The sequence below is a fragment of the Syzygium oleosum genome, unplaced genomic scaffold (genome assembly GCF_021117445.2).
Source record: "Syzygium oleosum isolate NSW1041296 unplaced genomic scaffold, Sole_v2.1 Sole_v2.03, whole genome shotgun sequence".
NCBI classification, from domain to species: Eukaryota; Viridiplantae; Streptophyta; class Magnoliopsida; order Myrtales; family Myrtaceae; genus Syzygium; species Syzygium oleosum.
In genome coordinates, this window is record NW_026607487.1 from 17,264,081 (window position 1) to 17,284,600 (window position 20,520).

Consider the following 20,520-nt stretch of genomic DNA (forward strand, 5'->3'; position numbering starts at 1 on the left):
GATGACAAACCAATCGAGCCTCAGTCAAAAAAGTCGGGGGTGGTTATTTGGAATTGCCAAAAGTGGGATTGTGGAAAGTATCTCATTTGTTAAAGAAAGAAGAAACATCTCCACGGATTTTCAAAACTGATTCAACTTCTAAGTTCTTATCCTATGATCTCCTTCCAACACGAATCAATATATGTACTGGTTACTTGGTCCTTGTGTGTAAGTACTAGCGGCTCTGTGCTTAATCCTTCGGTCTTACGCAGGAGAAAGGCCGAGGATATCTGTCGGAGCAGTATCCTATTCTACTCTGTAAGCAAAAGCCGTTTGCAAGAAAACGTGTATCATCACCTCACATACACAATTCCTCTTACTCTTGGAATGAATCCTGGACCAAATATTCCCGAAAGTGGCATGTTGTGAAGTGGTAGAGTGACTAAAGAGTTTCTGAAGTAGAAGTTTAGAGTAGCTTTTTGTCACTTCATTGTGAGGATAAAGAAAAAACATTTCACAAGGAGCTGAGGAACTTGGCCAGTTTCTGAGACACTGACTGTTGGGATTCATCCAAGCATTCTTCATTACCATCATAATCATCATCATTCTCAAAAACCAGGTATATCCCGCGCTTTTTCAGTGAGAGCCCAGGAAAGTAGGGCGGTTCTTGCAGCACTATATCTATCCTGTCTCCTTCTTTTAACATCCGAACCATTGGCTTGAATTCTGGAAATCTAATCAAGTAAAGCTGGTCTTCACTTTTGTCAGGGACCCCCATCAGTTTTAATGTCGTGGTATGTATTGGATCTTCAAGCCTGAGAAGTCTTCCTTTAATGTCCACGATTGCTGGTAGTGGAATGTTGCCCCGGTTTACACTGTCCAAAGAGATAACAACAACGAATATTATTGCTCTAATCTTGCGGTTCTTCGGAGCAGCAAAATGAGAAACTTCCTGAGAAAACCATTGTGGAATCTCACACCCAGGAACACTCAAGTTGTACAAATGCTTTAGAGCAACCTGCATTTTCCATCAAAAACACATTTAAGGTCAAACTTTTTGCATTCATAATTGAAGATATTAAACAAAGGGGGAAATAACTGAGAACTGATCTTCATCCATCTTTTAGCTACAGTAGAACAGTTTTCTTAAAGTGGGAGCTATGAGTTATCTTTTTACCTTTTCAATTCTTCTTTTCACTGCTGGGAAGCATGCCTTGCAACCACCCAAGAATAAACATCTTAAGGACTTCAATACCTGGAGACCGGGGATGTCAACTAAATTGCTGCAATTAGTAAAATTTAGCTCCTTTAAACCCTCCACATTTGTCAAGTCATATATATGCTCCAATGCAGTACAGTTCGCCATATTCAACTCAAGCAAGCTCGAGGGAAGTGGAGGCAGTGATGTGAGCTTGTTACAATGAGACAAGTTGAGTTTTTTCAAAAGCACAAGGCCCCTCAGACTGGATGGCAAGCTAGAAAAGTCGTTATGACCCAAATTCAAGTCCTCCAAGGATGACAACCTTTCAATATTATTGGAGATTCTTCCCGAAAATCCCCAAGCATGAGCATCCATCTCTTTCAATGAACAGAGATTTGCAAAGGACTCTGGAAGAACGATATGTTTTAGGGCATTGGATTGATTGGGTTCTGCCAGTTCCGGATTGTCTTCCACATTTAGAGGCTGTCCTCTATTCCGCTCTTTTCTCATTTTCAATGATGTCAGGCTTGTGAGCATCCCAAATTCCTGCGGTAATTCTGTGACACAAGTTCCCGGCATTACTAAGTAAACCAGTCTTTTCAACTTCCCAAGTGAAGCAGGTAGTTGCCGGAGTTGTGTGCATTGACTTAGTCTTAAGGTGTGAAGACTTTCAAGCATTCCCATGGACTTTGGCAGTGTTGTTATCATGGTGTTATCCAAGAACAGATCGGTAAGGCTTGACATATTTCCAATGGACTCTGGTAATGTTTTAAGCGAACCACACCATCTCATGTCAAGTTTTTCGAGCATGTTCAAGGCCCCAACCTGACTAGGAACTTCTTCAATTGCTGTACCCCGTAAATCTAACCAAATCAAAGATGATAAGCCACCAATTGTGTCGGGCAATTGGCTTAGATGTTTACAAAGATCGACTGACAGGTACTTTAACTGGGATAATTGACCCACAGAAGCAGGTAACTGTATCAGCGAACTGGATCCAAGTAAAAGATGTGTCAATGATCTGAGATTCCCAATCGTATCAGGAAGTGTTGTGAGCGATGTGCACCAAACAAGACTTAATTTCTCAAGTTCTGTCCAAGACCCTATTGAACTAGGAAGTTCTTTGATAAGTGAACCATCAAGAGCGATGTTCTTTAGAGACCTCAGTTCTCCTATGCAATCAGGAAGTTGTTCCAGAGCTCTGCATCTTTTTAAACTGAACTTCTCTAATTTTGTTAGACGGAAGATTGACTGAGGAAGTTGCGCTATCGCTGTGTTATCAATGTAAAGTTCCTTCAAAGATCTCATGCCGCTAAGGTCTGTTGGCAGTTCCTTCAGCTTTGAACAACCAGAGAGGACAAGCGTTTCAAGGCATTTCAATCCAGAGACATCACTTGGAAATTCCAAAAGATTGGAGCAGTCACTGAGGTTCAAATATATTAACTTGGTCAGGTCACCGACTGACTTAGGAATCTTCAGAAGTCCTTTGCAACGCACAAGAATCAATTTCTCCAAGATATCAAACCCAGATAAATCGGGGATATCAGTAAGGTAGTAGCAATCACAGAGATCCATGACCAACAATTTCTTAGCCAACTGTTCACAAGAGTATTTTAGAAGCAAAATAATTATGGTAGAATATATTGAGGAAATGATAGACTGGAAAAAAATGAAAGGGTGAAGATGGAAAGCAGAGAATAATACACAAATTACTCATGTAAAAGTGCAAGATAAGGATCAGGAAGCAAACGGTAGAGGCATCTTATAGATGAAAAGGCCAAGCTCACTTATGGAATTTAAGGAGTAATTCGGTTTTTTCAGCGAGTAAACATAATGGGTTTCTTAAAGCCAGTCAAAGAAGAAAGATGGGATAAGAAGCGCTACCCTGTGTTAAAGGGTTTGCTACATTCTCAACCTATTCTACAAAGAATAAAAAACAAGGAAAAAGTCTCTGAGTTCAGCCCAAACAATATAACCCTTTAACCGATTATGATGAACTACATACTCTCATCCCATCAAAATAGTTTACTGCTACTAAGGTCTAGGCTGCACTAAGAAAAAAATGTAGAATCATCTACCTGGTGTTAAAATTTTCATATAGCATACCTGTTTCTTAGGATGCCCCCGCTCCCACATGCTAGTGATTTTGCTTTCCGAGAGGTCGAGGACTCCAAGATCCTCGAGGCAACTGTCAAAAGGAAATGTCTTCAGAGGGCACCCTTTCCATTGAAGCCACTTCAATTTAGCTGGTATATACTTGAAATCTCCGTCAAGTGCCACATAATTAATTTGAAGCAGCCTAAGGTCAACCATTGGTTTAAAACAATCAGTTTGCAGAGTCAACGCCTTCTCATTTTCTTGCTTCAAAGGAAAACAGTTCTTGCACATTTCCCTGAAGTATGCAAATGCTGACCGAAAGAAGCTGTGGATGAAGTTATGTCTTAACCCATCTGTAATGCTTATCTCCTGCCTTTTTCCCATGTCCAATGTAATTCCCTGAATATTTCTTGTTCCCTGTGACCATTTGACATAAAAGAATTTCAGACATGAAATCAAATTAAGTTCACAAAAAGGGAAGGCCGAAATGCAGATTTTAATTTGTGAATAAGATGTGACCCAAGTACCTGGTAGATATAACAAGCTTACAACGTTATCTGGTGAGAAATTTCAACAAAATTTTCATCACTGCCAACCTCTCCACTCCAAATTACTTGTAGTGTGTTTGTTGGACAAGTAAGCAACATATGTATTAGAAGAGACGACTATCCAACAGAGGCTGCATCAGTTATCGATCTATTTTGAGAAGCTTTATAGATCAACCACAACAGAAGTTTGTGGCAGATAAATGTTACCAAGGTTTAAGAGATTCATTTGTACTAGTCAAGACCGAAAAAAACTCTTCCCTACCTTCTTGTTCTTCAGAACCGTGAGGATTTCATTGCGGTCCCATAATCTGCTGCGCATACCAGGGAATTCATAGTTTTCTCGCTGAACGATCTCTCTTCCCATGTCTCTTATTTGGTCATGCATCCACAAGATGTCATCCTCAATGATTTTAACGAGGGATTTTGCTGTTAGGACCTTGATTGTCATCTCAGGATTTAGATCACAACCCCTCAATATGTATATAGCATCTTCTCTTGTCATCTTCATCTGAATGAAGAAGCATGCAATATCGAGGAAAACGCACTTCTCTTGGTCATCGAGCTTATTAAAGCTTATCCCGAGAACATCTTGCAAACACCCAGGTCGAATCCATCTCACCTTCTGCAATGCATCTTGCCATTCCTCTGTCCTCCTCTTGTCATACAAGAAGGATCCAAATACTTCCAGAGCCAGCGGGAGTCCCCCTGTGAGAGACACAATTTGCTCTGCCATGCCCTTTAAATTTTTATTTGGTTGGTCCCTTCCAAAGGCATGGAAACTGAATAGTTGAAGTGCCTCAGGGAAAATCAACTCCTTCACCTCGTAAAACACATTCACTATGCACTCCGGGAGGACCTCTTTGTCTCGTGTGGTCACAATGATTCGAGTTCCTTCGAAGAACCAGTCTCTACTACCGGCCAATGCCTTAAGTTGCCTTATGTCATTCACATCATCAAGCAAAATGAGCACCGGTTCCTCGTATACTAGCCGTTTGATCAGATTGATGCCGGTGCTAATGTCTTCGATTTGTCGTCCTGACTCTTTACTAGAGGAAAGATCACTGATCAGTTTGGCTTGGAGAGATTCTAAGCCACCTTCCATCTGTGAAGCCTCTCTTATCTTTGGAACAAAGCTGCAACGTGGGAAGTGAACCACAAGTTTATTGTGAAGAGCCTTGGCAAGGGTTGTCTTGCCAACTCCTCCCATTCCATAGAACCCTAAGATCAGGACTCCATTCAAATTAACATCCATAATCCTCTTCAGCTCTTCAAGGCGACAATCAAGTCCAACAGGATACTTGGCCACTCCCAAGGGTGTGTTCTTCAACTTAGTCAAAATTCTCTTCACTAAAGATTGGATTAGCTCTGGTTCATCCCTGTCATAAATGTGATCACAATGTAAGTGGAGTCAAGAGTTAACTTAAAAAGGGGTTTGGACAATGGAATTATGGCAAATTTCCTGTACTTTGGCTGGCTTATTTAAATACTCACTCGTGATTTGCACTTTGTGAAATAATCTCTTAAAGCGATTTTTGAATTCCCAGCATTAATTTAGAAATTTCAAACATAATTGCCAACTTCTGTATCAAGGATGGCATAGTCATCGATGATCCATGGCAAGGTCAGGTTCCATTTTCGAAACCTCACGATATAGAACACGTTCATCTGAATACTGGGAAAGAGACGTCTTCTTTTATATGAGTCTCGAGTGATTAACCATATGCAGTTCCAACTACTTCCTAAAAGGCCAATATTTTTCCCCAATCTTGCGGCGAGAAAATTTTCCTCCAACTGTTTACAAATTGTAGACATCACTTATATGTAAAATTAATTTAACATTAATATGGTTGATGTTCATATGGTTATAATCCACCTATAAGAGGGGTAATTGAAAGAAAAAGCGGCCCTTACTAAAGTAGACACGAAGCACTTTTAGTTTGTGTTTTGTCCCAAAAAATTGATAGATTAATATTTCAATCCAATTTTTCGGTTCTTTTTGCCGTTACTAGCTTGGAGCTTATGCATTTTTTCATTACATTGGTACGACATATCTCTGCATGCAAAAGCAGTTATCAGTTATAACACGTACTCGTGGCAACTAATGTGGTCTGTGAACTAACAAACAAGAACCCACTTTTCAGAAGGTTCGATGAGGACGGAGGCTCTGGAATTCATTACAGATTTCTTAAATAGATCGAATCTCTTTGAGCTTGGAATAAAGCTTGACAAGATAATCAGAAATTAATAATTGACCAAAAAAATTTAAAAATAACTGTCATTCTTTTGATCCGGGAAAAAGAACCATGTCATTATTGTCAACCCACCTTTAAAACTAGTGATAAAACGCAAATACATGTACACTACGCAACCTTTGTGTACCTAGCTCGAAGAAAGACCGGTGCAGAACTCATATAGGTAGTTCACATGTGCTAACCTCAGATGAATCGAATCGAATACAGATAAAAAGTTTCTTTTCAAATTCGCATCATCCACGATAACCGTGTGAGATATTTCTAATGGAAACCGATATTCGACACCATCATAAGCCAGTGGAGGATTTCATATCAAACACATATTATTTTATTTTTCTCGAATATCTTCATTTGGTAACTTTACGTTGGCACAAAACTTTATGTAGTAACTTTTTTTAAGGGAAAATTCCCAATAATGGCCATTATTTGAAACTTTCGTGGCTAGGAGCGTGCAACACCGACCGCCCAAACCGGGAATTGCCCGGACCGGACCGGACAGTTTGGTCTAGTTTCCGTGAGTGTCGGTCCTGTTCCTAAAAGTAAAAATTGATTAGCGACTGTTCTTCCGATTCTTCATCCGAATTCCCCCAATTCCAACTGCCCCAAAATTCAGATGTGAAATGTATTTTCCATCGTCTTCTGATTCTAACCGTACTCAACTTGAACTTTCAGAGCAAGAAACGAAGGAGAGAATCGCGCGGTTATGAATTTACTCACCAGGACTTCGACTCCCAGCCGGAGATTCCGCCGGCCTTCTCCATGGCGGTCCTCCACCGGCGGACCTTCTCCGCCCCGTACCTCGCCTCGTGCTCCCGAAACCCCTGCTCGAACGGGCCTCCCTGCCTCCGCACGTGCGAGGGGCTCACGTCGTAGAACACCGGGAGCAACAGCTTCCCGCGCTCGACGGCCCTCGCGAGCTCCTCCAGGCACCGCCTCGAGGCGGCGTAGTTCTCGGAGATGACGGCCACGGCGGCGGCCGAGTCGTCGATCGCCTCCAGGAGGCCCGGCGCTGTCTCCTCCCCTCGCTCGAGGCCTTCCTCGTCCGCGCCGCGGAAGGCGCGGACGCCGCTGAGCACGAGCTCGCGGTGGAGGCGATCGACGATGCCGTGGCAGGTGTCGGCGCCGCGGAAGCTGAGGAAGACGTCGTAGCGGAAGCGAGAAGAGAGCATGGCGTCGTCCTCTTGGGGATCGTCCATCGGCATCGTCGTCTTCTGGCTTCTTGACCGGCCTTACTTTGGAGTCGCTGGTCTTTTTGACAGAGCAGGTCGTCACCGACGGATTCGATGCTCACTCAGCTGTGAAATGTGCTCTGTCTTAATTTTTAACGGGATAAATGTCCTAAATGTCCTCAAATTTTACCACGAAAATATAATTGAATCCTAAAACTTTCACAAAATACGATCAAATCGTACAATTTATCGTGAAAGTGCAATCGAGTTCTAAAACTTTCAAAAAGTATAATCCAATCCTAAAATTTGTGAGGAAAATGCAATCGAGTTCTACAATTTTCAAAAAGTGCAATCGATAGAAGGACTTAATTGTTTCAAATTAACAAGTTTTAGGACTTGTTTAGTTTGAGGACTCAATAACACTTTTGTGATAAATTTTAGGGCTCAATTGCACTTTTTGAAAGTTTTAAAAGTATATTACACTTTCGTGACAAGTTTTAGGACTTTCAAAAAATGCAATCAAGTCTTATAACTTGTCACGAAAGTGCAATCGAATCCAAAAATTTTTAAAAAGTGCAATCAAATCTTAAAACTTGTTACGAAAGTACAATTGAGTCCTAAAATTTTCAAAATGTGCAATCAATAGAACGACTTAATTGTTTCAAATTAACAAGTTTTAGGATTTGTTTAGTTTTAGGACTTAATAGCACTTTTGTGACAGATTTTAGGGCTTAATTGCACTTTTTGAAAGTTTTAAGAGTAAATTGCATCTTCGTAACAAGTTTTAGGACTTTCGATGCACTTACCATTTTTAATCAATAAATCATCGCATTCACATTAATTAACAACTTAAAAAACAAATTTCAAAGGTAGCTCTAATTTTTTCAACATGTTGTCTTCCTTTTCCGAGATCTATTTTTCAAGATTTCCACGTTCACGCGTTTATTAGAATTACTCGATTTGTTTGAGACCGCCTACATAATTATGACTAATGGAGTGTTCGAAAAATATGTCGATCGCGTTCGATAAAAACTTCTACCACCCATAACACCATACATCATAGCGGTATCTAGACTTGCCCAAGCAAAACATAAAGTTTAGGTTATGATTCCATGATTCCTCTGTTCCGTAATTTCGAATCGAGGGATTCTCATTAGCCAAATCTGTAAGATATGTATGAGAAATTTGGAGTTGAAAGATTGTCTCGCGAGAAAAATTATGACCTAGGACCAATCTGCTAGCCTAGTGATGCTAAGGAAAAGGATTAAAATGCTAGTTGCGGTGTTTCGAGCTTAATGATGCCAGTCATGTCACACCCCAAAACCTATCATGATGAGGGGTGACACGGCCGTCCTTCCACCCGAAGGACGCAGCCTCAAACCACAAGGAATCCAACTCCCAAAATAGTCCCAACGACATCGCTCTCGCTCTATTGGCTACTAACCAAGAAACCTGAAAGATTAGGAAAAGAGAGGGGTGAGCAACTACAGCTCAGTAAGTAGTGCGTATCTCTTCTAAGCAGATCGAGCAACCACTATGCATACATAAAGCAATGCCAAAAACTCATAATTTAAAATCCACAATATCATATACATATCATATCAAATATGAGTTATTTTCCTTTCACAAAACTTGATACAAACCAAAAAAAATACTCATTTGATACACCATCACAATTCAATCATCAATGGTCAAGTCCATTGATTAATCTCGTCAAATCACACTTCAATGGTCTATTCCATTGACTAATCTCATTATAGAAAGCCTCGTTCGGGTAGGGGCGCACCGCACCGCCATCCCTCAACCCGACCCGATATTATCCTTTTGAGCCGCAGCCGCACCGCCATCGCTCTCAAGGATTTGCCCCGGCACGCAGTAAAACACATCGATGGTCTATCCATCGACCAATCTATTGCTCAATATCAAACCATGATCACGCATCTCGCCCCGTGATAAGGCAACCAAGATTCCCCCCTTGGCAAGGTCTCCACCTACTATAAGCCGGTGGCTCGGCCCACAAGGATATCCTAGACTAGTATGCGCATACCCACAAGCCCCACATTGGGCTCATAGTGATATTGAGCACCAACACAAACTCACAACAATACTCTTTACAATTCACAAAGCCAATCCAGAACAAATATCACATTTTGATTTTACAAACCACAGCATTTAATCTTCACAATACATTTCACATGGCATTTCTCAAGCTCTTTCAGAACCCTTCATAAACCAGTTCGTAAAACAGTTCATATATATAACTTTCTCAATACCTTTCATAATTCGTTTCTCAAATCATTCTCAAATGCAAAATGGTAGTAATTGCTCGATCTTGATTTTTATGCACAAAACATGCTTATTAACTCATACAATACTCAAATCTTTATCACTTCCAAGACATGAATTTATAAATTCATAGAAGAGATAGCACCACTCACCTGGAATCTCCAAAAATCAAGCAATGACGCTCGTTCGAATCGACGATCTCGTAATCCTAATAATTAAACAAGGATCAACGTTAAAACCAACTAAAATGCTACGATAACTACGAAACGGCTAAACGACGCTTAAATGTTAATAGAACAACTCAAAGGCGCCCACAAATTGTTCATCCAAAGCGATTATCCAAACCGTCCGCAATGCGGAGCTTGAGCGCGAAACTTGGTTGCGTCATAACTTTCTCCACTAAACTCCGTTCCAAGCGAGCTTATAGTCAAAAGAAAGCTCATTTAGAGCACTACAAGAACCCCAACTTTGCCGTCCCAAAATCGGGCCTAAATCCGACGAAAATCGGCCTAAAAGCCGCTGCTCGCGCACTGTTCACCTTGTGCGGCCAACTTCGAAAATTCATATCCGGCAAACCAAAAGTGCAAATCGAGTTCCGTAAAATCTCATGTCCTCACGGCACCCTAAACTACCAATTCTATATATATTCACAGCTCAACGACTCAAAAATTGGATTTCGCCGCTCAAATAACACAACTCCGAAATTCGTCCCGGACGAACCATACTACAAAATAGCCACTCGACAAACCCCACCACTCTACAACACCATAAACCATCATTCCACACAAAATCACAGCTTAATAACTCCTCGATCGAGCCTCGCGATTCAAAATCGATATTCCTTTAAATTTGTGCCCTAATTTCCGAAATCAATTCGATTAGACGAACAATTGGCTCGAATACTTACCAGGCGTTGCGATTCATAGTTGATTCGGCTAGTTGGAGTGTCCGGGTCGGCTATGCGTGTCAATTTCGCTCTCCTCTCTTCTTTCCCTCTTTCCTTCTTCACGGTCGTGCGTCTTCTCCTGCTCTCTTCGTTTACTCTGCTGGCTTCTGCGCTTCATTTGTTGAAGCAGAAATAAATTGGCTGGGCTTGGGCTTTTAAGAGACATGGCTGGGTTTTTATGGGCCCAAATATTACAAGTCACATAGTCAATTCCTAAAAGAATCAGTTTAATGTAACATCCGCACTTGCAAAAGACCAAAGTCCCAACTACATAAGATGCTTCATGCACTCCCGTGTACGTGCGTTATATATGGGATTTAACTATGCATTCTCTGTCCATAAGCATGTTTTGGCATGTGCGACTCTTCATGCTGCGTTTGGTTGTCCGGATTCGAATTGGGATAAGATGGGATAAGGTAGGATTAGAAATCCTCCGAATATCCTCTGGATTATAAAATATTATATCATATGTTTGGTGCAATCCAAAATATAATTAAAAATATTTGAAAATCTTTGAAAATCTCATTTGTCCAATGCAATCCCCGTGATATCCAGATTTTTCCTCTTGAGCTTCATCACTAGCTTGTTAAACCCATTCTCTTCAACTCCCTCCGATTTGTCTCCTTTGCCGCCGGCTTCCCCAAATCCACCGCCATCTCCACCTCCAGGCCGTACTCGTCGCTCAACTTCACTTTGTCGGAGGCAATTCGGACGCCAGCCAATCGAGTCACCGATGGCGTCACGGAGCGACCAAGGGAGGTGCTGGGTGCGACCAATCTCATAGACGAGGTAGGAGTGGACAATGCAAAGGTGAAGGGTAGCAATGGGGTGGTGGACGCCGCCTGCGAAGCTCGAACGCCACTTAACGTCAGAGCCGATCCAAGGGTAGTGGGGGCACCAAAAATCTCGAAAATTCTTGATTATTGATCTGAAATTTATATTTGGTTTTAATGAATGGGATTGCAGACTGGTACGAGATTGTTTGGCAAGTTGGGGTCTAGATATAATGCAATTATAGTCATTCCTTGGCGGAGACAAGAAGTCGCCATTATTGCACCTATGGCGAGATAATCAATGGCAGCGAACGGTTCCTTGTTGTAATCCGTGGTGACCAATCTATCTAATAGAGGCGATATTATTTTTGTCTTTTTATGGGCGGACACGCATTGTGGAAGACGATGGCCAATTACTTCTCCTTTTTCACCTTAGTTGTCGGAACAAGATCGGCCGGCTGACGATGATGATCGGTGGCTGTCGGAGGCGACGACAACGACAACGATCGGCGGCTGTCGGAGGCGACGACGACGATCGATTGTCGTGGAGGTGGTCCTTGTGCGGTAGCCGGCAAAACCAAATGCTTTACTTCATCGTTGGAAGATTAGTGTTAAGTTATTTTTTAATTTTTTTATCCAATCCGGGTTTATCCCACCCTCTAGCCCGGATTTTTTATCCGGCATTTTATCCGAATATATCCAGTCTGAAAGACGTTGCCAAACATTGGATGGGATATTTTGTTATCCTATCCGAACTACCAAACGCTCATGTCGATCAGCACACACGGAACAGCCAAAACAAAATGACCAGCACGTAAAATACATAACAGTCCAAGGGCAGACTGAAACAGTAGGTAAACGCATGGAGCTTGGCTATGAAATTTTATCCCAAAGATGGACCCAGCAATTCAATCCAGCAGAATCTGCTAGAAAGCCAACGTCTAAGCACACTGGGTTCGCTTTCGACTCACCTGGGTACGAGCCATTTTTCGCTTCACGACAAGGTGTCTCCGCCCCCTGCAAAACGCTGGGCACGTCATAAGAAGAGCCAGCATGAGGACGAAGCCGAAGACATTGCCCGAGGGATGAATTTTAAGTACTACACTTAGATTTTGGTAATGAGCCGTGTCGATTCAAAGTAGTATAGTTAGCTGTATCATGGTCGTAGCTTTTTTATAGGGAAAATTTCAATTTGGTACCTAAAGTAAGGTCATTTTCTAAAAAATGGATCTAAAGTGGACAAAATGTCAAATAAGGACTTGAAGTGCCCAATCAGTCTCAAATAGGGACTCAAAGTGCCCAATTAGTCTCAAGTAAGGGCTTGGGTTCGCCGGCCAGTTAAATGTTCACCGGCCGGCGAGCACGTCACTGTTCCAGCAATCGGAACAGAGGCAATTTCGTCTTTTACTCTTTTCCTTTTCTTCTTCTTTTTATTTTCTCTTTTCCGGCCTTCCTCAGGCGGAGGCCGCCCTCGCTGACGTCGGGCGAGGGCTGCCCAGCCCAGGCGAGGGCCAACCCTGGGTTTCCCTCGCCGGCGTCGGATGAGGGAAACCTAGGGTCGGCCCTTGCCAGCGTCGGGCGAGGGTGGCCCTCGCCTGGGCTGGGCGGGCGAGGGCGACTCTCGCCCGCCTAGCCCAGGCAAGGGTAGCCCTCGCACGACGTCAGCGAGGGCGGCCTCCACCTGAGGAGGGCCGGAAAAGAGAAAAGAAGAAGAAGAAGAAAAGGAAAAGAAAAAGAAAAAAAAGAGAGTAAAAGATGAAATTGCCCCTGTTCCGATTGCCGGAACAGTGACGTGCTCATCGGCCGGTGAGCATTTGACCGGCTGGCGAACCCAGGCCCTTACTTGAGACTAATTGAGCACTTCGGGCTCCTATTTGAGACTGATTGAGCACTTCATGCCCTTATTTGACACTTTAGACCCCTTTTTGAGAAAATGACCTCACTTTGAGTACCAAATTGAAATTTTTCCTTTTTTATATATTTCTTTTATACATAGACGTTATAGTTGCTCTTCATGCTTCAAACCCGATTCACTCTTAGAGGAGCTACACTGGCTAGTGCTTACCAAGTCACCGGCTCGGATGTACATGTATATGTTTCTTACTACTGTGAAATGAAATTTTTAGACTGTTTGAGTTTCTCTATTCTTATCAGAATCCCAAACATACGATCTTTGGGATTCTCCCTTCCGCAATTGTCCTTCTCGACAAAGGGTTTTACACATCCGTGAACAGGAGGAAAGGGAGGGATGCGATGTACTAGATTTCCGGACTCCTTCCAGATGCCAAGAGTATCACCCGTTTCAGAGCGGTAGGAATGCTGCTTACGTTCATTCTGCACATGCGACGTCTTGTGGGCTAGTTCTAGCCAAACGGCGAAGTCTTGCATGCTTTTATTGAAACGACTTGTTTTGTCTTCCTCTTTATTGTTTCTTGTCAAAGCTTTCATCTTAACGGTGGCTCACCTTTTATTCACAACCGGTTCACTGCTCATTTCTTGCATTGCGACTGCTTGGTTGGCGGCAATGAGGAGTTCCTTTGCCTGTTCTATTTCATGAATTCTCTGGTCGATTTTTCTCTGGGTGTGTGGGAAATCTGTTAGGTTATTTTGGGTGCTAGTCTGGGAGCCATCGCCAGTTGAATCGCTAAGTTGTTCGAGGGTGACACAAACCAACCAAACCTCCGTCAAAAGTCAGTATTCGTCATCAGGAATTGCTCAACATGAGATTGTTGGATGTACCTCGTTACTCGAAGAATGAAGAAACATTTTCTCGGATTTTCAAAACTGATTCAACTTCTAAGTTGTCCTATGACCCCCTTCCAACAAAGAAGGAATTATGGACTAGTTACTTGGTCCTTGACACCTCGCATAAGTACTAGCAGCTCTGTGCTTAATCATTCGATCTTATGCAGGAGAAAGGCAGAGGGTATCTGTCGGAGCAGTATCCTATTCTATTCTCTAAGCAAAAGCTGCTTGCAAGAAAACGTGTACGATCAACTTACATACGCAATTCTTTTTACTCTTGGAATGAACCCTGGACCAAATATTGCCGAAAGAGGAATGTTCTGAAGTGGAAGAGGGACAAACGAATTTCTAAAATAGAAGTTTAGAGTTGCTTTTTGTCACTAAATTGCGAGGATAAAGAAACAATATTTCACAAGGAGCTGATGAACTTGGCCAGTTTCTGTGACACTGACTGCTGGGATTCGTCCAACCATTCTTCATTATCATCATAATCATCATCATTCTCAAAAACCAGATATATCCCACGCTTTTTCAGTGAGACCCCAGGAAAGCAGGGCGGGTCTCGGAGCACTATATCTATCCCGTCTCCTTCTTTTAACATCTGAACCATTGACTTGAATTCTGGAAATCTAATCAAGTAAAGCTGGTCTTCACTTGTGTCGGGGACCCCCATCAGGTTTAATACCGTGGTATGTATTGGATCTTCAATCCTGAGAAGCCTTCCTTTAATGTCCACGATTGCTGGTAGTGGAATGTTTCCCCGGTTTACACTGTCCAGAGAGACAACAACAGCGAAAATTATTCCTCTGATCTCGCGGTTCTTCGGTGCAGCAAAATGAGAAACTTCCTGAGAAAACCATCGGGGAATCTCACTCCCAGGGACACACAAGTTGTACAAATGCTTTAAAGCAACCTGCATTTTCCATTAAAAACACATTTAAGGTCAAACTTCCTGCATTCATGATTGAAGATATTAAACAAAGGGGAAAATAACTGATTTTCATCAATCTTTTAGTTACAGTCGAATAGTTTTCTCAAAGTGGGAGCTATGAGTTATCTTTTTACCTTTTCAATTCTTTTCTTCACTGCTGGGAAGCATGCCTTGCAACCACCCAAGAATAAACGTCTTAGAGACTTCAATACCTGGAGACCGGGGATGTCAACTAAATTGCTGCAATTAGTAACATTCAGCTCCTCTAAATCCTCCACTTTTGTCAAGTCATATATACTCTCCAATGCAGTACAGTTCGCCATATTCAACTCACGCAAGGTCGACGGAAGTGGAGGCAGATATGTGAGCTTGTTACAATGAGACAAGTTGAGTTTTTTCAGAAGCACAAGGCCGCTCAGACTGGATGGCAAGCTAGAAAAGTCGTTACGACCCAAATTCAAATCCTCCAAGGACGACAACCTTTCAAAATTATTGGAGATGCTTCCCGAAAATCCCCAAGCGTGAGCATCCATCTCTTTCAATGAACATAAATTTGCAAAGGACTCTGGAAGAACAATATGTTTTAGGGCATTGGATTGATTGGGTTCTGCCAGTTCTGGATTGTCTTCCACATTTAGAGGCTGTCCTCTATTCAGCTCTTTTCTCATTTTCAATGATGTCAGGCTTGTGAGCATCCCAAATTCCTGCGGTAATTCTGTGACACAAGTTCCTGGCATTACTAAGTAAACCAGACTTTTCAACTTCCCAAGTGAAGTAGGTAGTTGCCGGAGTTGCGCGCATTGACTTAGTCTTAAGGTGCGAAGCCTTTCAAGCATTCCTATGGACTCTGGCAGTGTTGTTATCATGGTGTTATCCAAGAACAGATCGGTGAGGCTCGACATATTTCCTATGGACTCTGGTAATGTTTTAAGCAAATGACAATATCTCATGTCAAGTTTTTCGAGCATGTTCAAGGCCCCAACCTGACTAGGAACTTCTTCAATTGCTGTCCCCACTAAATCTAACCAAACCAAAGATGATAAGCCACCAAGAGGAGCATATACTTGAATTGCCCATGTAAAAGTGCAAGAAAAGAGTCAAGAAGCAAGCAGTAGAAGCAATTGGTATCTGTATGGATGCAAAGGCCAAGCTGACAGATGGAATTTAAGGAGCATAATTCAGTTTTTTTTTTCCGGTGAGTAAACTTATTGGATTTCTTGAAGCCATTCAAAGAAGGAAGACAGGATAAGAAGCGCACCGTGTCAAAGGGTTTGTCGCATTCTGTACCTATTCTACAAACAGTAATAAACCAGGAAAAAGTCTTAAGTTCAGCCCAAACAATATAACGTTTTAATCGATTATCCACGAATCTTGTATAGAAGGTACTTTGGTATTCATTATTACAAGGCCAGATGTCGACTCCAGTGCCTACATACTCTCATCACATCAAAATAGTTGACTGCTACTAAGGTCTAGGCAGCACGGAGAAAAGAATGTAGAATCATCTACATGTTATGAGATTTTTGTATAGTATACCTGTTTCTTAGAATGTCTCTGCTTCTGCATACTAGTGATTTTGCTTTCCGAGAGGTCGAGGACTCCAAGATCCTGGGGGCAACTGTCGAAAGGAAATGTCTTCATAGGGCACCCTTTCCACCGAAGCCACTTCAATTCTGCTGGTATATGCTGGAAACCTCCGTCCAGTGCCACATAATTAATTTGAAGCAGCCTAAGGTCGACCATTGGTGTAAAACAAGTAGTTTGCAGAGTCACCACCTTCTCATTGTCTTGCTTCCCGGGAAACCATGTCTTGCACATTTCCCTGAAGTATGCAAATGCCGACTGAAAAGAGCGGTGGATCATGAAGTTATGTCTTAATCCAGCCGTAGTGCTTATCTCCTCCCTTTTTCCCATGTCCAATGCAATTCCCTGAATATTTCTTGTTCCCTGTGAGCATTCAACATAAAGGAATTTCAGACATGAAATCAAATCAAGTTCACAAAAAGGGAAGGCCGAAATGCATATATTAATTTGTGAATAAGGAGCGACGCAAGTACCTGATAGATATAAAAGCTTAAAAACCTCATCTTGTGAGAAATTAGAAGAAAATTTTTGTCGCTGCCAACCTCTCGACTCAAATTACTTGTAGCGTGTTTGTTGGACAAGTAACATACGTATGAGAAAAAACAAGTATCGAACTGAGGCTGCATCAGTTATCAATCTCCTTCAAGAAGATTTTTGGATCAGCCACAATAGAAGTTTGTGACAGATAAATGCTCCTAAGGATTAAGCAATTTTTTTTTTTTGGTAAAGAAGGATTAAGCAATTCATTTGTACAAGATTGGAAAACGGTCTTCCCTACCTTCTTGTTCTTCAGAACCGTGAGGATTTCATTGCGGTCCCATAATCTGCTGCGCATACTAGGGCGTTCATAGTTTTCTCTCTGAACGATCTCTCTTCCCATGTCTCTTATTTGGTCATGCATCCACAAGATGCCATCCTCAATGATTTTAACGAGGGATTTCGCCGTTAGGACCTTGATTGTTATCTCGGGATTTAGACCACAACCCCTCAATACGTATACAGCATCTTCTCTTGTTATCTTCATCTGAACGAAGAAGCATGCAATATCGAGGAAAACACACTTCTCTTGGTCATCGAGCGCATTAAAGCTTATCGCCAGAACATCTTGCAAATGCCCAGGTCGAATCCGACTCAGCTTCTGCAATGCATCTTGCCATTCCTCTGCCCTCCTCTTGTCATACAAGAAGGATCCAAATACTTCCAGAGCCAGCGGGAGTCCCCCCGTGAGAGACACAATTTGTTCTGCCACGCCCTTCAAATTTTTATTCGGTTGGTCCCTCCCAAAGGCATGGCAACTGAATAGTTGAAGTGCCTCGGGGAAAATCAACTCCTTCACCTCATAAAACTCATTCACTATGCTCTCCGGGAGGACCTCTTTGTCTCGTGTGGTCACGATGATTTGAGTTCCATCGTAAAACCAGTCTCTACTACCGGCCAGTGCCTTAAGTTGCCTTATATCGTTCACATCATCAAGCACAATGAGTACCGGTTCCTCGTACACTAGCTGTTTGATCTCATTGATGCCAGAGCTAATGTCTTCGATTCGCCGTCCCGACTCTTTACTTGAGGAAAGATCACCGATCAGTTTCGCTTGGAGAGATTCTAAGCCACCTTCCACCTGTGAAGCCTCTCTTATCTTCGGAACAAAGCTGCGACGTTGGAAGCGAACCACGAGCTTATTGTAAAGAGCCTTGGCGAGGGTTGTCTTGCCAACTCCTCCCATTCCATGGAACCCCAAGATCAGGACACCATTCGAATTAACGTCCATAATCCTCTTCAGCTCTTCAAAGCGACGATCAAGTCCAATGGGATACTTGGCCACTCCCAAGGGTGTGTTCTTCAACTTAGTCAAGATTCTCTTCACTAAAGATTGGATTAGCTCCGGTTCATCCCTGCCATAAATGTGATCACAATGTAAGTGGGGTCGAGGATTAGCTCCGGTTCATCCCTGTCATAAATGTGATCACATGTTTCTTTCTTGGCAGAATACAGAGTGAATTTCTCAGCAGCGGGAGGTGCAGTGTTCAGCGCGAGAAAAGCGAAGAAGTCAATGGAAGTCGCGAGCTCGAATAATGAGCTCAAGGTGAAGGCTAAAGAGACAGAGGAGTACTTTCGATGAATACGTTAGATTGCATGTTCCTCAGCACAACATGCGCCTATGCTGCTCTATTTGTCTGTATCGGAGTTCTTTTTTTTTTGGTCTATGACCTTCCGGTATCCGGGGTATCCCCGACTAAATAATTTTCCGGAAGCGAGCACTGTCGGACCCAAAAGGGGGTGGCTCTCCCAGCGCCGTTTGCTCCATACACAAGGCTCGAACTCGAGACCTTGCTTAAGGGAACCCAGGCTCCTTACCACCTGGGCCAACGGACGTTGGTATATCGGAGTTCTTTAAACCACCATGTCCAACGCACTATTTCCCACGCCCCCCCTCATAAAGCGCAACTGTAAAGCAAGGTACCCTTTGGCAGCTTGTTTTACAAAGCAACTTCTTTGTTTTACTCTTTCATCGTACGTCCCTTTTCAGAACTTTTACGTCGAGTTTGGATCCTCTCTTTGAACACACACAAGAGACTACTCGGAGTCGCCCTTTCCGGAGCACCCGATAAAGGACGGGGGCTTTGAAATTCATTACGGATTTTTTTACATAGATCGACCTAATTCATGATACATTACCCAATAAGGCTCTCAGCAATCAACGCCTTGATTTTTCAGTTTTGTGATACGACGATATCCGGCAAGTGTTTGAAGGATGCTCGTTAGCAAAACAGCAGAGTGTTTTCATAACACTTGTGAGCTTGTTTGCTAACTACATCAACCTTTAATGACGATTCAATTTAAAGAGAGAAAACCTTCCTGACCCCAAATTTTTCCAACGTCTTTTTTTCTGCCTTTCCTTTTTAATTCAATTTATTGTCCGTTACTGAAAATTAATCTCTCGAAATCATTTTGGTAAAGAGTTGTTAACGCCAATTGTTAGTTCACAACAACTGCAGCACAGTTTCTGATCAGAAGCAACCGATCGAAGATCGAAGAAGAAGGTTTATGTTCAATCAACTGCTGCTTCTAAACCGTAATCAACATGAGCTTTCAGAGTAGGTAAGATGGAGACGATCGCGCGGTTATAATTACTCACCTGACCTTCGAATCCCAGCCGGAGATATTACCAGCCTTCTCCATGGCGGTCCTCCACCGGTTGACCACCTCCGCCCCGTACCTCTCCTCGTGCTTCCGAAACCCCTGCTCGAACGGGCCTGCCTGCCTCCGCACGTGCCAGGGTTCCACCTTGTAGAACACCGGGAGCAACAGCTTCCGGCGCTCGACGATCCGCGCGAGCTCCTCCAGGCACCACCTCGAGGTGGCGTAGTTCTCGGAGATGATGGCCACGGCGGCCGCGGAGTCGTCGATCGCATCCAGGAGGCTCGAGTCTATCTCCTCCCCTCCCTCGAGGCCTTCTTCGTCGCGGAAGGTGCGGACGCCGTTGAGCACGAGCTCGTGGTAGAGGCGCTCGGTGATGCCGTGGCGGGTGTCGACGCCGCGGAAGCTGAGGAAGACGTCGTAGCGGTAGCGAGAGGAGGACAGAGCGTCGTCCTCTTCGGGATCGTCCATCACCACCGTCGTTGTTTTCGCTTCGCGAGGTCTCTTGACGGAGTAGGTGATTGCAGAGGCTACTGGCCAGCTTTAGTATCAGTCTCAACCGCTTCGTGCGATGACCAAGGAGCAATGAGCACTACTGACGGGTTCCTGTTCCCATTGGTGCGTATCGTGGCGAGCAAAGCGATTTCTACGGTGCACGGATGCTACTTCTAAATTTCTTACGGGTGGTTCTACCTTGAACCCGAAACCTATTTTCAGATATAAGTTTCTTATTTTTTAAAATCTGAAATTTACCCATCAAAATCTGGAACCTACCCTATCACGGATTTTAGGATCTAACATGATCTTTTTTTTTAATTTCATTTTTAGTTAAATAAAACGAAAATGAACGTAAAAATACTGAACAAGCTTG

At 43.0% G+C, this 20,520-nt stretch overlaps 2 protein-coding genes across 3 annotated transcripts; both read right to left on the minus strand.

Moving 5' to 3' along the window:
* Positions 1–327: 327 nt before the first annotated feature.
* LOC115671960 (disease resistance protein RPV1-like) lies at positions 328–20,181 on the minus strand. 2 transcript variants are annotated; one of them, XM_030593678.2, is made up of 5 exons: positions 19,648–20,181; positions 17,290–18,403; positions 16,464–16,874; positions 1,157–2,776; positions 328–997 (listed from the first exon to the last, which is right to left on the minus strand). In XM_030593678.2, exons 1-5 carry the CDS (start codon positions 20,118–20,120, stop codon positions 494–496), a joined length of 4,122 nt encoding a protein of 1,373 aa, XP_030449538.1. In that variant the 5' UTR covers positions 20,121–20,181; the 3' UTR covers positions 328–493. The 2 variants fall into 2 exon arrangements, with proteins under 2 accessions (XP_030449538.1, XP_056165999.1); XM_056310024.1 differs by lacking the exons at positions 16,464–16,874; positions 17,290–18,403; positions 19,648–20,181 and adding exons at positions 3,287–3,694; positions 4,088–5,201; positions 6,795–7,343.
* LOC115671961 (disease resistance protein RUN1-like) lies at positions 14,342–15,972 on the minus strand. The gene is made up of 2 exons (XM_030593679.2): positions 15,062–15,972; positions 14,342–14,909 (listed from the first exon to the last, which is right to left on the minus strand). Exons 1-2 carry the CDS (start codon positions 15,893–15,895, stop codon positions 14,406–14,408), a joined length of 1,338 nt encoding a protein of 445 aa, XP_030449539.1. The 5' UTR covers positions 15,896–15,972; the 3' UTR covers positions 14,342–14,405.
* Positions 20,182–20,520: the final 339 nt, after the last annotated feature.